General features: G+C 37.4%; 1 protein-coding gene across 3 annotated transcripts in view; it reads left to right on the plus strand.

Moving 5' to 3' along the window:
• The window catches only part of LOC150035519 (uncharacterized), a 27,989-nt gene continuing 10,162 nt past the window's right edge, over positions 1-17,827 (plus strand). Inside the window, exons 1-4 of one of the 3 annotated variants that reach the window (XM_090314832.1) lie at positions 1-9,417; positions 9,510-9,610; positions 10,677-10,809; positions 10,942-11,145. In XM_090314832.1, the coding sequence (XP_090170958.1) occupies positions 10,942-11,145 (204 nt within the window). In that variant the 5' untranslated portion in view covers positions 1-9,417; positions 9,510-9,610; positions 10,677-10,809. Of the gene's footprint in view, positions 9,418-9,509; positions 9,611-9,940; positions 10,810-10,941; positions 11,264-17,827 lie in introns of those variants that run through there. The other 2 variants (XM_090314833.1, XM_090314834.1) reach the window with 2 other exon arrangements.

Here is a 17,827-nt window from a genome sequence, read left to right on the forward strand (position 1 = left end):
CACAGTTGAGATTGAATGAAATTTCATTAGAGTTTTTGTGTATCAAGATTTATATTTTTCCTTTGTATTCTTGTGTTTAGAATGCATGTATTAGAACTTTCAATCTAGTTTGATCAATTAGATTGTGGAGAGTTCGAAATCTTGAAGTTAGGAACAAGTTCTCCTTTCTTCTTGATCATCGATCAATCTTTCAAGCCAAATCTATTTAGCTTTCTTGGGATTGCTTACTAAATAATTAATTGGGTTATTCTTATTATCGTTGTGAGGCTTCGCCTAGAATAAAGGGGGGGTTCTCATACGGATTAAAATAGTCTCCAAGGGCGTGGTTTGACAGGTTTACTATGTTGGTTAATTCTCAAGGTTATACTCAGAGACACTCTGATCACACGTATGAGAACCCTTTTTATTCTAAGTGAAGCCCCACAACGATAATAAGAATAACCCCAATTAACCATTTAGTAAGCAACCCCAAGAAAGCTAAACAGATTTGGCTTGGAAGATTGATCGATAATCAAGAAGAAAGGAGAACTTGTTCCTAACTTCAAGATTTCGAACTCTCCACAATCTAATTGGTCAAACTAGATTGAAAGTTCTAATACATGCATTCTAAACACAAGAAGACAAAGGAAAAACATAAATCTTGATACACAAAAACTCTAATGAAATTTCATTCAATCTCAACTGTGTTCCAATGACCAAACTACATAGGTATTTATACTAATTGAAAATACAACTTGAAAGGACACAACTTTTTACCTAATCGACTAGGTTCAACAAAAACTCTTCAAGTATATACATGAACCTTAATAAATGTAAATACATTGAAAGAAATTAATACATCAAGCATTAAATACGGGGATGAATCTGAATTACCAGATTTATTAGGACTTTTCGGTGCCCAAATGAGTCTTGGAACTTGAAGGGTTGCAACTCTTCCTGATGGGTTGGAAATTTAGCTTGGAAGCCAGCATTTAATCCCTCTTCAAGTCTTTTAGCTCTAGCTTTTGTCATTGGTCCTTGAGGCATAATGATTGCCTCATGATTGGATTGACTTGGAAAGTTCTTACAATGATTTTCACCACGAGCTTCAATTGAGCTGGTTTGAGATTATTGAACTTCACTTTCATCTTGTAGAACTTCAATATTTCTTACTTGGCCAACTCCTTATGATTGCCACTTATTTGCTTATCACATCCTCTAGTGCCTTTCCCACTAACTCACCTCACCCGTAACAATATCACTACCTAGAATAGTTGCTTCAACTCGTTTATTCCCAGCCATATCGGCCACAACTTTCTTGGTACAATCATTACTGCTGTCATTAGTTTTGCTAGTTTCTCCCACAGTACGCATATCATTTTTAGCACAAATACCAATATTATTAGAGACAGGAGTATGAGCATCACTATCATTCTCAACACAAATATCGAGGTTATTAGAGATAGAAGTATGAGTACCTTGAGATAATGTTGGGTCGGACTCATAGACCATTATCGAAGAAACAATAGGTGGCACAATTTCCTTCTTGAGATTCTTCCTATAGTATGTTATCCATGGACCTGTTTGGTAGGTAAGACAGAGACAGTGTCGGTAATATTCAAGATAGGATCAGGAAGGGAATCAGAAAAGATGGAAGACGTGGACCAATTAGTCTCTTCATTAGAGCTCTCCCCCTGAAGATGACTAATAGGAAAGAAGGGTTGATCCTTAAGAAAGGTGACATCTATCGAAATAAAATAATTGTGGGAGGGTGGATGAGAACACTTATACCCACGTTGATGGAGAGGATAGCCAACAAAGACACATTTCTAAGCACGAGGAGTAAATTTTGTCTTTTAATGCAACTGCGCACCTCAATGCATACTCAACCTTTCCATGCAGCGCCTTGCGCGCACAATCGTACAACCTTTGTGCGCAACCTAGCGTACACACCCATGCAACGCCTTGCGTCAACCTGCCTTTGCGCGCATCTGCAGCCTGCCCGGTTGAGTTGCCTGCATGCTCAACGGTTGCAGCTGCATGCTTATTCAACCCAAAAATCCAAATTCAACATCGAGCTGAATTTACTTATTTTTCCAGACATTATTTCGAGAAATTTCCTTCTACATACTTGTTTAAAAATGTCTTAGCTTACCTACCTTAAAATTTGAGCTTCAAATTCTTTAGGATCTGGTCAGAATTTTTCAATCTTCACACCTTGCTCAGGATCACTCGAGGGCTTAACCTCTTGAGGAAATCTTCTGATTTCAACTCGAATTCTTAAGAATTTCCTTCCAGCAACCTCAGAGCTTCATCTACACTCCTCAAGCCTTCAAATGGTTCTGAAATCACCCCTTTAGCACGAGAGAATTGTCCAAACCAAGTTCTTGAACTGAGCCTTTCCTTTAAGACTAAGAGATGCATGACCTTAATTACACTTAGGCTGCCACTTATCCCACTAAGTCAACATTAAACCTTCTAATCTCGACAGTTGGTCACTACAATCGGCGATTAAGCTAAAAGCTTCCCCTAATCACCAACGCATAGCTTCCTAACTCTTACCAACGCATGGCTTTACTAGGACGCATACACCTCTCATCCAGTGCATGCCTCAGCGCCCTTTCTCGCACCCGATGCCTAGTCTCAAAATCATCGCATGGCCCTACTTTACACACATCCTTGCCCGACCATTGCACACCAACGCACACACGAGCCGCATCGCTTAAGGCATCCTCATCCATGCGCGCGTCCTTGGCCACCTAAACTCAACGTGAGGCTCGGCTAGCGCATAGCCTATGCTCAGCGCATGGCATCGTCTTCTCGGCCAACACTTTGCCAATGCCCTTCTTCACGCCACTAGCTTTCATCTTAATCTTAAGATGCTTAGGCTGTCACACACCTCAGCATGACCGTCAATGCATCATGACCTTCAACACTTGGTCAAAATTTCTCTCCTTAACCAAGCCTTCTTACTCTCATTTAGCACCCGAGAGCCCTTAGTAATCAACACTTGAAATCATTTTTCTTTCCTTCCTTAACATCCTTAAGCTTTCCCTACAACCTAGTATTAACATACACAAGTAGGGAAAATAAGCTTTGGGGTTGACAAATATTTCTTGCTTTGCTTAATGAGATCCACAACTACTTTCCTTCTCAGGTAGTTAGTCATAGCTACTTGACTCAATGAGTACTCATAGGCAATCATTTTAATACTCATATATTAAGCAAACAAAATAACTTCCACAAATTATACTTAGATCATGATATTAATCTTCACCCTTACCCCATTAGAATTAGTTACTTATGACGAAAGATAAAGTGAAAGTGAGGATAGATAAGATGATGAAAGTGAACATGATGATATTAAAATAGAAATATAATTGTTGAATACACAAATGAACAATCTCTTAAGCAAAATGCAATACAACAACTAAAAAGATAAAGAGATAAGGTGAAGGGCAGTTGTTAGTAATCTCTTGCTTCCCACAGATGAATGTTGAGGCTGATAGTGATATAATGGTTGGATGAATGAAGAAAGCCCTTTTAGACTCTTGGTTCGGCGAAGCTTCGATGAAGAATCAGGGTGAAATATGGAGATGGAATTTTTTTCTCGTGCAAATCTCAATCTTTGGGTATAAAAATCCATCCCTTCTTCATGGTGTCAAGGCCCTATTTATAGAGCCGTGCACTGACTATTGGTGGGATTCCCACTCTGGTAAGTCGTAATCGAACGTGGTAGGTGAGAATGTCAGCATTGCTATCATGGTCAATTTTCTAAATACTTGCCAGAAGATCCGCTAGTATTGACTCTGAGATCCCGAGGCATGCGACTAATTGTTTGTTCGTCGGGTAGGGGTTTTGCACATGCGACGTAAGTCCTACGATCAGTCTGCAAAATAGACACTTTGGTGCAACATAACTCATGATATGCGGTAAGTAGGTGTTTTTGAGATGCTTCAGCGCAAGTTTAATAACATGAATTCTTAAGAAGATTGACGCATATTCTTCTTATTATCTATCATCATTATTCTAAGTAAAAGACTATAATAACTTGTATTTCTATAAGTTATTAGGTTGGCCGACACCTTTTGACATTTCACATGGGCAACCATTTGTTTTCCCATCTTTTCACGCAAGTCCGCCCCTTGTATTTCAAGTTTATTATCCATAATTGGACGACTTATGGGTCGTGCTGCTTCTCACATCACACTGGAGTGTGCTTTGCAAACTCATCCAAATATTACTATTATTAGAGAAAAGGTAGCTGCTTTATTTAAACTACTTAAGATAGAAACCTTTGTCAAGGAGGACATTTATGGAGATGCTTTACCAGATAGAAATCTTTGTTAAGAAGGGTATTTACCTCCACATGCAACCCTAGGGTTGTTTATTCTCTTTGAGGACTAGATGTTGTCTTAGTAATAACTAATAATCTCTGCAACAGATACTCTCATGTAACCTTGAAAATTGAAATTGTTGAGTCAGTTAATTATCCTGTTTCAGAATTTCATCTTCTTGCATTTTTACATGGAATGGTAAATATCAAACAAAACTTAAAGGTAAAGATGAAAATTTGTGATAAACAAAGGATTCATGGAATTAGGTTGAAACTTTTAATATGGTGCAATGTAACTAAGTATTGACATCCCATATCATATTCAATTGCCTAAGTGATATCGGATGCCTCTTTTTGTCAGCTTTGAAAAATTTGTTCTCTATCACCTAGTTGTAGTTGACTCATGGAGATTTATTGGTTTTGAATGTATTGCAGGCGAAGAAATTTCCAGACAAAGAATAATGTGATTTGAATGTTGACTCATTTATTAATAGAGCTTTAGTTTATAGGGTATATCGAATTTACAATGTGTTTTGCAGGTTGCGGCTAAGAAGCTTAGCTTGAAAAACGTTACAGACTACATTTAGATGTAATTAGTAAACGTTCTGAACTTGGTTATTAGTTATGGTGTTGTACTTATTCCCGAGGGTCTGATTGACTTCATTCCGGAGGTATTTCTCTTGTTATTGTAACTAATTGTGTTTATTTCTTTTGGTTGTATGCCCACTATCCACTAAACCCAAGATTCTCGGGATCAATATGTCATTCTTGAACTGATATCATTTATAACTCGCTTTCTACAGGTGCAACAGCTTATTTCAGAACTTAATGAAATTCTTGTCCATGATATTATAGATGAGGATAGGTTATGAAAAAAAAATATTATACATGAGGATAGGTTATGGAAAAAGAATCTTACTACTCAATCTCATCACCTTTTTGAATTTTTCCCACAAGCAATCCAAGAACAATTGTTGCTTGAAAGAGATCCACACGGCAATGTCCAGGTAATTGTTTTTTCTTTTTGTTTTATACATGTCTTTCCATGAAACTGGGTTGAAAAAGAGAAGGCGAGAAGGTGCATATAATGGGCGGCCAATTCAAGGGGCAGTCACATTTCTTTGGGTACTTATTCTATTCGTGCTTGAACTTTTGCTGTTTTAGTTAAACGCTCATGTTTAATAATTTAGTGATAACACATATTATATTTAGCACTTGGGTAGTAGGCAAATAAGTTGAGATCTCAAAAACATGCATGTTGGTAAATGCATTAAGATCTTTTAGATTCATATTTGATAATTAGGGTGTACCAAGTATCTAGACTTCCATTATGAACTCGTAAAGAAAATGGCCAATCAAGTGATGGGTTAGGCTTACAGCTAATTGATTTTCAAATGTAAACTTACGAATTGTACGAGCGAATGGCCACGAGATGATACGAAAAAAATTGTACTTTGTTGGTTAGTGCTGTGTGTTGTCTCTGTTTATTTCTTCTTTTGACTTATAGGTACGAAGGGATGTGTGGTTTACCCACGAACTTTGATTGAACTTATTGCTATGCTTTGGGTTACACTGTTGGAGCTCTCATCCATTCTTGAACTCTTGCAAATGAATTGATTGTTGATCAATATGTTGAGTCATTTTCCCCAATGAACGTTGGATTTCTTTTATTATTTTCTTTATTTCCTCCAATGCTACAGGATCTAAGTAGTCATTTTGTTGGATTCTTTAATATGTTTTAATCTCATGATGGGTATAGGACTCATCCATTGATTCTCTTGAATCAACCTTTCTTGATCGTGTTTCATAACCAAAAGAGTAATTTTGAGTCTTGAACATTTTTCTTGGGCTGTAAAAATCCATTCTTGATGATTCTTTAATTCGTCTAGCTCCCAATCTTTACGTTGATATCTTGAAAAATGGGTTTGATTGGATCTTTGAACCTTTTTCGATATTGTTGCCTTCTTATCCCACCCCAAATTACCTTAGAAACATCATTGGAGTCGCTAGAATCACTAGAATTAAATTTCCAATGTGGATAATGATAGGTGCTTTGAGAAAATCGAGCATGGGCAAAATTAGTATGTTGGAATTCTTCTTTTGAATCACTTGAGTCAGAATTCCAACATTGTTTTTGGAAGTAAATTTGATTTTCTTGCCTATACCAACTGCTGATTTTTTTTCTTGGACGTCTTCTCTGATCGATAATAGTCCATTCTTGCGAAATTTTGATAAATCTTCGGGACACTTGATAGGTGATTTTCTTGGACGTCTTCTTTGAAAGTGAGGATAGATAAGATGATGAAAGTGATCATGATGATATTAAAATAGAAATATAGTTGTTGAATACACAAATGAACAATGTCTTAGACAAAATGCAATACAACAACTAAAAAGATAAAGAGATAAGGTGAAGGGCAGTTGTTAGTAATCTCTTGCTTCCCACAGATGAATGTTGAGGCTGCTAGTGATATAATGGTTGGATGAATGCAGAAAGCTCTTTTAGACTCTTGCTTCGGCGAAGCTTCGATGAAGAATCGGGGTGAAATATGGAGGTGGAATTTTTTTCTCGTGCAAATCTCAATCTTTGGGTATAAAAGTCCATTCCTTCTTCATGGCGTCAAGGCTCTATTTATAGAGCCGTGCACTGACTATTGGTGGGATTCCCACTCTGATAAGTCGTTATCGTCTAACGTGGTAGGTGAGAATGTCAGCATTGCTATCGTGGTCAATATTCTAAATACTTGCCAGAAGATCCGCTGGTATTGCCTCTGAGATCCTGAGGCATGCGACTAATTGTTTGTTCGTCGGGTAGGGGTTTCGCACATGCGATGTAAGTCCTACGACCAGTCTGCAAAATAGACACTTTGGTGCAACATAACTCATGATATGCGGTAAGTAGGTGTTTTTGAGATGCTTCAGCGCAAGTTTAATAACATGAATTCTTAAGAAGATTGACGCATATTCTTCTTATCTATCATCATTATTCTAAGTAATGACTTGTATTTCTACAAGTCATCAGGTTGGCCGACACCTTTTGACATTTCACATGGGCAACCATTTGTTTTCCCATCTTTTTCACGCAAGTCCGCCCCTTCCCCAAGCCTCTTTTTCCATCCACTACAACTTGCCCTCCTCTTCAAATTTCAGCACATCCAACCTCCTCGTCCTCCCACCGACTTTGCCCACCAATGGTTTTGTCAGTTGTCATTTTTTGATCCGCCAGTCTTTCTGCCACCCTAACGAATGAACTATCGGTGTCTTCTCTCTCCATCGTGGTCAACCTATTAGGAAAAACCTTCCACTTCTATTGCATGAACAAGCAGAAAAATAACTAAAAAATTGAAAGAAAACAATGAAATCGGAAACACAATAATTAACGTGAAAACTCCAACTCAACGGAAAACAACAGCCCATCAAAGAGATTGATTATGCGAAAAATTTTTACATTCTCAGAATAATTCTCTCCCCGACCCCAATTATAACATCACTCTCTCAAAGCTTTTGACTACTCATACCTTTTTTCCCACTTTTGAACTAGAGAATGCAAAAGGGAATTTAACTAGACTTAGCACACCTAAGCTTAAAATGTTTCTAACTGAGATGAGTTGAAACCAAAGACATAGATTCCTTTTATAATGCTTGGAGTCCATGACTTTTTTGAGCTTTTTTGATGTGGGATGACTGCACTTCTACTATTTTACCAAAACCTAACGCAACCTTCCACTACAACTTTGAGAAGCAATATTTTCTTCGTCCAATCATTGGAGACTTTTGACACATTCGGCTTCTTCAATCGAGTTGTCATTTGTCTGACACCACCTTTTCCATTGGTATTTTTCTCCTTTTTTCATTCCTTGCATCTCCAACTTTTTTCCTTTTTCATCATTCGAACGTTTTTATTTCACTTGTCACTTTGCCTCCTCGACCTTACGTCCATCGGTGAGTTTTCTTTGCTTGTCTCGACCTTTTTCTTATGGGTAGGTTTTCTTTTTGTCTTTCCTCCTTGACTTCCTCATCTTCCCCGTTTGGTTTCCATCGTCGATTGAACCATAAAGAGTTCCACAGGTCTGAGACATTAGCAATCTTAGAATGATTGTCAATTGTAGATTTGTTTACAAACTTGAAATTCTCATTCCAATTTTGCTCTTTAAGTTTCTCGCAATTACTCCTCCTGAACTTTTCTCTTTGTTGTTATGCGCTTACGATCTGCAACCCAATTTTGCAGTTGCTCCCACGTCCATGGAGTTTCTCCTCCATCCGTCATATCACATTTGCGATTAGCAGTTCGTTTTAGGCACTCGCTTCATGTCCATGGTCCTCGTTCTCCCATTACCCAAAAGAAAAAAAGAAAGAAAAAAATAGTACTCCCAAGAAAGAACGAGCATTGATACCAATTTATTAGGATACTTCCTAATTAGAGCTCTTAAGAACGAGAAAATTCAAGAACACTCAAATATGGAAATATGTTATAGTATATAATAAAAGTAACATGACAACCTAGCCTTACGAGAGGACTAGTCTCTCCCAAATTTACCAAATGAAATTCCACAAAATTTGGCACCCTCTTCCCAACCCACTCCCTCTATTTATCTATAAAGCACTGACACTCCTAAGGTGGCCAAGTGTCGGTGTTGGACATGTGTCCGACATTGCCACGTCCTGACACGTCGCCGACATGTGTCCAACACGCCTTATTTTATTATGGTTTTTTTAGGCACGCCCCGACACGGATGGGCACTTGATGGGCACGGCTACGACACGTTCAAGACAATGGACCTGCAAAATTAAAATGAAAAAAACAATGAAACTGCCATTTTTAAGCCCATAGGCTTATAATATCAGCCCAACCCAAAACTTAGCTTTTATGGTAAATATGTAGAACTGACTGCACAATTTATCTACCATATCGCAATCAGGTTAATTTTCTTGAAGGGATAGAAAGCTTTCACTTGTTAGAATTGTTAGTGTGAATATGTGCAGTCTTGATGCGAAGTGATTGCCATTTGAATGCAATTCTTGATTTAAATGCATTTTTCTTTTATCAGGGTGGTTTTGATATGAAATGCAGTGGGAGGGATAAGATTGAAACTCCAGATCAGGTGAAACTCTTTCTTCCCAGAATTTTCATTTTGAGACATCTTAGTTGTAGTCAAGGCATTAATTGACAGTTCGCTTCTATTTTCTGTTTAAGCAAGCTGAAGAAACTGATCAGAAGCTTGATCTGGATGGCCTTGTTGTAATTGGTGGAGACGATTCCAACACAAATGCCTGTCTCCTCGCTGAAAAGTTTAGGTATTTTTCAGAACTATGAAATTTGTTTATTGCGTCCCTCGTTTTTGCTCTCTCTTTCACACTCTCATTGTCATATATGGATAAACTATTATATGTTATTTTTATTGCAGAAATATAAGGTTGAGTAATTAATTACCCTAGGGTACCATTTTTTTTTTTTTGTGTGTGAAACTTTGTTATCTATATTCCCCTCCTTTCCGTTGTTTTCAAATTAGGAGTAAGAATTTGAAAACCCGAGTGATTGGTTGCCCAAAAACTATTGATGGTGATCTCAAATGCAAAGAGGTCCCCACAAGTTTTGGATTTGAATCTGCTTGCAAGGTACTCATTTCTCTTTTTAACTACTTTAGAATTCATATTTCGTTTGGACTCAACTTTGGTGACTGTTGCAAAGTTGAAGTAGTTTCTTCAAGAATTAAAGGAAAAAATGGAATGTCGCATTCATGAGATGAGACTCTTAATAGGCTCTGATGATGTTTGTGCAGATATATTTAGAAATGATTGGTAATGTGATGCTTTACCAGATAGAAATCTTTGTCAAGAAGGGCATTTACCTCCACATTCAATCCTAGGGTTGTTTATTCTCTTTGAGGACTAGATTTTGTCTTAGTAATAACTAATAATCTCTGCAACAGATACTCTCATGTAACCATGAAAATTGAAATTGTTGAGTCAGTTAATATATCCTGTTTCAGAATTTCATCTTCTTGTATTTTTACTTGGAATGGTAAATATCAAACAAAACTTAAGGGTAAAGATGAAAATTTGTGATAAACAAAGGATTCATGGAATTAGGTTGAAACTTTTAATATGGTGCAATGGAACTAAGTATTGACATCCCATATCATATTCAATTGCCTAAGTGATATCGGATGCCTCTTTTTGTTAGCTTTGAAAAATTTGTTCTCTATCACCTAGTTGTAGTTGACTCATGGAGATTTATTGGTTTTGAATGTATGCAGGCGAAAAAATTTCCAGACAAAAAATAATGTGTTTTGAATGTTGACTCATTTATTAATAGAGTTTTAGTTTATAGGGTACATCGAATTTACAATGTGTTTTGCAGGTTGCAGCCAAGAAGCTTAGCTTGAAGAACGTTACAGACTACATTGTCGATATAATTAGTAAACGTTCTGAACTTTGTTATTAATTATGGTGTTGTACTTATTCCCGAAGGTCTGATTGACTTCATTCCGGAGGTATTTCTCTTGTTATTGTAACTAATTGTGTTTATTTCTTTTGGTTGTATGCTCACTATCCACTAAACCCAAGATTCTCGGGATCAATATGTCATTCTTGAACTGATATCATTTATAACTCGCTTTTTACAGATGCAGCAGCTTATTTCGGAACTCAATGAAATTCTTGCCCATGATATTATAGATGAGGATAGGTTATGGAAAAAAAATATTATAGATGAGGATAGGTTGTGGAAAAAGAAACTTACTACTCAATCTCATCACCTTTTTGAATTTTTCCCACAAGCAATCCAAGAACAATTGTTGCTTGAAAGAGATCCACACGGCAATGTCCAGGTAATTGTTTTTTCTTTTTGTTTTATACATGTCTTTCCATGAAACTGGGTTGAAAAAGAGAAGGCGAGAAGGTGCATATAATGGGCGGCCAATTCAAGGGGCAGTCACATTTCTTTGGGTACTTATTCTATTCGTGCTTGAACTTTTGCTGTTTTAGTTAAATGCTCCTGTTTAATAATTTAGTGATAACACATATTATATTTAGCACTTGGGTAGTAGGCAAATAAGTTGAGATCTCAAAAACATGCATGTTGGTAAATGCATTAAGATCTTTTAGATTCATATTTGATAATTAGGGTGTACCAAGTATCTAGACTTCCATTATGAACTCGTAAAGAAAATGGCCAATCAAGTGATGGGTTAGGCTTACAGCTAATTGACTTTCAAATGTAAACTTACGAATGGTATGAGCGAATGGCCACGAGATGATACGAAAAAAATTGTACTTTGCTGGTTAGTGCTGTGTGTTGTCTCTGTTTATTTCTTCTTTTGACTTATAGGTACGAAGGGATGTGTGGTTTACCCACGAACTTTGATTGAACTTATTGCTATGCTTTGGGTTACACTGTTGGAGCTCTCATCCATTCTTGAACTCTTGCAAATGAATTGATAGTTGATCAATATGTTGAGTCATTTTCCCCAATGAACGTTGGATTTCTTTTATTATTTTCTTTATTTCCTCCAATGCTACAGGATCTAAGTAGTCATTTTGTTGGATTCTTTAATATGTTTTAATCTCATGATGGGTATAGGACTCATCCATTGATTCTCTTGAATCAACCTTTCTTGATCGTGTTTCATAACCAAAAGAGTAATTTTGAGTCTTGAACATTTTTCTTGGGCTGTAAAAATTCATTCTTGATGATTTTTGATGATTTTTGATGATTCTTTAATTCATCTAACTCCTAATCCTTACGTCGATATCTTGAAAAATGGGTTTGATTGGATCTTTGGACCTTTTTCGATATTGTTGTCTTCTTATCCTACCCCAAATTGCCTTAGAAACATCATTGGAGTCACTAGAATCACTAGAATTAAATTTCCAATGTGGATAATGATAGGTGCTTTGAGAAAATCGAGCATGGGCAAAATTAGTATGCTGGCCCAGACGGATGCTCTAGTATCAAATTGATTTAGCCTAAAGGAGATAAAAGGAGAATTATTTCCAAGAATCAAGATTATGAATATTTTATTAGAATGAATAAAGTGTTTAATACAAGAGGGGAAGGTCCCTATTTGATGAAACAAAGAGAAGAAAAGAACACAACGTTTTACGTGGAAAATCCTAGAATAGGGAGAAAAAACCACGATACGATCACTCTTTTTATTATTCTTTTCTATGTTTCATACAAGAACAGCGCACAGATATAAATAGAGATGTAGGAAACCCTAATACAGACTAGGGCAAGATGAAACTACTAAAATGCTCTTAGGGTTCAAAAGTGAAGTCCTTTTTTATTTTCAACACTCCCTCTCAAGTTGGGGCATAGACTGAAATTCCCTCATTTGATCGTGCTACTTTCGTCCCAAGAAAGTACTTGAATCTCCCGAGGTCTTTAATCTCAAACTCCTCAGCCATTTTCTTTTTCAGTCTGTCAATCTCAGTAGCATCATCGGGATAACACAATATCATCCACATATACAATGAGTACGACACTCTTTCCTGACACTGACCTTTTTGTAAACAGAGTGTGGTCAGAGTGTCATTGCGTATAACCTTGAGATTTAACGAAGATAGTAAACCTTTTGAACCACGTCCCACGAGACTATTTTAATCCGTATAATGACTTTCTTAGCTTACACACTTCGTGGTCAAACTGAGCTTCAAAACCTGGATGACTCATGTAGACTTCCTTTTCCAACTCACCATTGAGAAATGCATTTTTCACATCTAGCTGATGGAGAGGCATTCTTTGTCCAGAACCACGCCGAACTGTGTTTAGTTTTGCAATCGGAGAAAAAGTATTTGAGTAGTCTATTCCAAAGGCCTGAGTAAATCCTTTAGCAACTAGCTTGGCCTTATACCTGTCAAGTGTCCCATCAGACTTATACTTTATGGTGAACACCTATTTGCATCCAACTGTCTTATGCTCTTTAAGAAGTGACAGACGATCCCAAGTATTGTTTTTTTCAAGAGTCCTCATTTCTTCCATAACTGTAGTTTTTCACTCGGGGATTTCCATTGCTACTTGTAAATTATTTGGTATCGTTACTGTATATAGACTCGTAGTAAGAGCTCTGAACTTAGGTGAAAGGTTACCATACGACAGATAACTCCGCATTCGGTACTTAGTGCAAGACCTGATTCCTTTCCTAAAGGAAATAGGAAAATCAAAGGAGGCATCTCCACCTTTTACTCCATCTGACCCTCCATTAGAAATTCGACACTTAGTCTCTAGCTGTAGAGTTCATCCTGATAAGCAAATAAGTGGCAATCATAAGGAGTTGGCCAAGTAAGAAATATTGAGGTTCTACAAGATGAAAGTGAAGCTCAACAATCTCATACTAGGTCAATTGAAGCTCGTGGTGAAAATCATTGTAAGAACTTTCCAAGTCAATCCAATCATGAGGCAATCATTATGACTCAAGGACCAATGACAAGAGCTAGAGCTAAAAGACTTGAAAAAGGATTAAATGTTTGCTTCCAAGCTAAATTTCTAGCTCATCATGAAGAGTTGCAACTCTTCAAGCTTCAAGAGTCACTTGGGCACCCAAAAGTCCTAATGAATCTAGAAATTCAGATTCATCACCGTGTTTAATGCTTGACGTATTAATTCATTTCATTGTAAATACATTTATTAAGGTTCATGTATGTAGTTGAAGAGTTTTTGTTGAACGTAGTCAATTAGGTGAAAAGTTGTGTCATTTCAAGTTGTCTTTTCAATTAGTATAAATGCCTATGTAGTTTGGTCATTGAAACACACTTGAGATTGAATGAAATTTCATTAGAGTTTTTGTCTCTCAAGCTTTATGCTTTTTCTTTGTATTCTTGTGTTTAGATGCATGTATTAGAACTTTCAATCTAGTTTGATCAATTAGATTGTTAAGAGTTCGAAATCTTGAAGTAGGAACAAGTTCTCCTTTCTTCTTGATCATCGATCAATCTTCCAAGCCAAATCTGTTTAGCTTTCTTGGGATTGCTTACTAAATAGTTAATTGAGGTTATTCTTATTATTGTTGTGGGGCTTCACCTACAATAAAGGGGGTTCTCATACGGATTAAAATACTCTCCAAGGGCGTGGTTTGACAGGTTTACTACCTTCGTTAAATCTCAAGGTTATACTTAGGGACACTCTAATCACACGTATGAGAACCCCCTTTATTCTAAGTGAAGCCCCACAACGATAATAAGAATAACCTCAATTAACTATTTAGTAAGCAATCCCAAGAAAGCTAAATAGATTTGGCTTGGAAGATTGATCGATGATCAAGAAGAAAGGAGAACTTGGTCCTAACTTCAAGATTTCGAACTCTCAACAATCTAATTGATCAAACTAGATTGAAAGTTCTAATACCTGCATCTAAACACAAGAATACAAAGAAAAAACATAAAGCTTGAGAGACAAAAACTCTAATGAAATTTCATTCAATCTCTGAAGTGTGTTCCAATGACCAAACTACATAGGTATTTATACTAATTGAAAAGACAACTTGAAAGGACATAACATTTCACCTAATTGACTAGGTTCAACAAAAACTCTTTAAGTACATACATGAACCTTAATAAATGTAAATACATCGAAATAAATTAATACATCAAACATTAAACACAGGGATGAATATGAATTTCCAGATTCATTAGGACTTTTTGGTGCCCAAGTGACTCATGGAGCTTGAAAGGTTGCAACTCTTCATGATGGGCTGGAAATTTAGCTTGGAAGCAAGCATTTAATCCCTCTTCAAGTCTATTAGCTCTTGTCATTGGTCCTTGAGGCATAATGATTGTCTCATGATTGGATTGACTTGGAAAGTTCTTACAATAATTTTCACTCTGAGCTTAAATTAAGCTTGTCTGAGATTGTTGAGCTTCACTTTCATCTTGTAGAACCTCAATATTTCTTACTTGGCCAACTCCTTATGATTGCCACTTATTTGCTTATCACATCCTCTAGTACCTTTCCCACTAACTCACCTCACCTGTAACAATATCACTCCTGGAATAGTTTCTTCAACTCGTTTATTCCCAGCCGTATCAGCCACAACTTTCTTGGTACAATCATTACTGTTGTCATTAGTTTTGCTAGTTTCTCCCACAGTACGCATATCATTTTTAGCACAAATACCAATATTATTAGAGACAGGAGTATGAGCATCACTATCATTCTCAACACAAATATCGAGGTTATTAGAGACAGAAGTATGAGTACCTTGAGCTAATGTTGGGTCGGACTCATAGACCATTACTAGAGAAACAATAGGTGGCACGATTTCCTTTTTGAGATTCTTCCTATACTATGTTATCCATGGACCTGTTTGGTAGGTAAGACAGAGACAGTGTCGGTAATATTCAAGAAGGGAATCAGAAAAGATGGAAGACGCGGACCAATTAGTCTCTTCATTAGAGCTCTCCCCCTGAAGATGACTAATAGGAAAGAAGGGTTGATCCTCAAGAAAGGTGACATCTACCGAAATAAAATACTTGTTGGAGGGTGGATGAGAACATTTATACCCACGTTGATGGAAAGGATAGCCAACGAATACACATTTCTAAGCACGAGGAGTTAATTTTGTCTTTTAACGCAACTTCGCGCCTCAATGTATACTCAACCTTTGCATGCAGCGCCTCGCGCGCACACTTGTACTACCCTTGTGCGCAACCTAGCATGCAAACCCATCCAACGCCTTGCACCAACCTGCCTTTGCGCGCATCTGCAGCCTACCCGGTTGAGTTGCCTGCGTGCTCAATGGTTGCAGATGCATGCTTATTCAACCCAAAAATCCAAATTCAACATCAAGCTGAATTTATTTATTTTTTTAGACATTATTTTGGGAAATTTCCTTCTACAAACTTATTTAAAAATGTCTTAACTTACTTACCTTAAAATTTGAGGTTCAAATTCTTTAGGATCTGGTCAGAATTTTTCAATCTTCACACCCTGCTCAGAATCACCTGAGGGCTTGACCTCTTGAGGAAATCTTCTGATTTCAAGTCGAATTCCTAAGAATTTCCTTCCAGCAACCTTAGAGCTTCATCTACACTCCTCAAGCCTTCAAATGGCTTTAGAATCACCCATTTAGCACGAGAGAATTTTCCAAATCAAGTTCTTGAACTGAGCCTTTCCTTTAAGACTAAGAGATGCATGACCTTAATTACACTTAGGCTGCCATCTATCCCATTAAGTCAACATTAAACCTTCTAATCTCGACAACTGGTCACTACAATCGGCGATTAAGCTGAAAGCTTCCCCTAATCACCAACGCATAGCTTCCTAACTCTTACCAAAGCATGGCTTCACTTGGACGCATACACCTCTCAGCCAGTGCACGCCTCAGCGCCCTTTCTCGCACCCAATGCCTAGTCTCAAGATCATTGCATGGCTTTACTTTACACACATCCTTGCCTGACCATTGCACACCAACGTATGCACAAGCCGCATCGCTTAAGGCATCCTCGCCCATGCGCGCGTTCTTGCCCACTTAACCTCAACGTGAGGCTGGGCTAGTGCATAGCCCATGCTCAACGCATGGCATCGTCTTTTCGGCCAACACTTTGTCAATGCCCTTCTTCACGCCACTAGCTTTCATCTTAATCTTAAGATGCTTAGGCTGTCGCACACCTCAGCATGACCGTCAATGCATCATGACCTTCAACACTTGGTCAAAATTTGTCTCCTTAACCAAGCCTTCTTACTCTTTCACTTAGCACACGAGAGCCCTTAGTAATCAAAATTTGAAATCATTTTTCTTTCCTTCGTTAGCATCCTCAAGTAGGGAAAATAAGTTTCGGGGTTGTCAAATATTTCTTGCTTTGCTTAATGAGATCCACAACTACTTTCCTTTCAAGTAGTTAGTCATAGCTACATGACTCAATGAGTACTCATAGGCAATCATTTTAATACTCATGTATTAAGCAAACAAAATAACTTCCACAGATTCTACTTAGATCATGATATTAATCTTCACTCTTACCCCATTAGAATTAGTTACTTATGACGAGAGATAAAGTGAAAGTGAGGATAGATAAGATGATGAAAGTGAACATGATGATATTAAAATAGAAATATAGTTGTTGAATACACAAATGAACAATCTCTTAAACAAAATGCAATACAACAACTACAAAGATGAAGAGATAAGGTGAAGGGCAGTTGTTAGTAATCTCTTGCTTCCCACAGATGAATGTTGAGGCTGCTAGTGATATAATGGTTGGATGAATGCAGAAAGCCCTTTTAGACTCTGGCTTCGGCGAAGCTTTGATGAAGAATCAGTGTGAAATATGGAGGTGGAATTTTTTTCTCGTGCAAATCTCAATCTTTGGGTATAAAAGTCCATCCCTTCTTCATGGCGTCAAGGCTCTACAAATCTCAATCTTTGGGTATAAAAGTCCATCCCTTCTTCATGGCGTCAAGGCTCTATTTATAGAGCCATGCACTGACTATTGGTGGGATTCCCACTCTGATAAGTCGTAATCGAACGTGGTAGGTGAGAATGTCAGCATTGCTATCATGGTCAATATTCTAAA

This window comes from Benincasa hispida, chromosome 6 (assembly GCF_027475165.1).
Source record: "Benincasa hispida cultivar pf3 chromosome 6, pf3_genome.v1.1, whole genome shotgun sequence".
Taxonomy (NCBI): domain Eukaryota; kingdom Viridiplantae; phylum Streptophyta; class Magnoliopsida; order Cucurbitales; family Cucurbitaceae; genus Benincasa; species Benincasa hispida.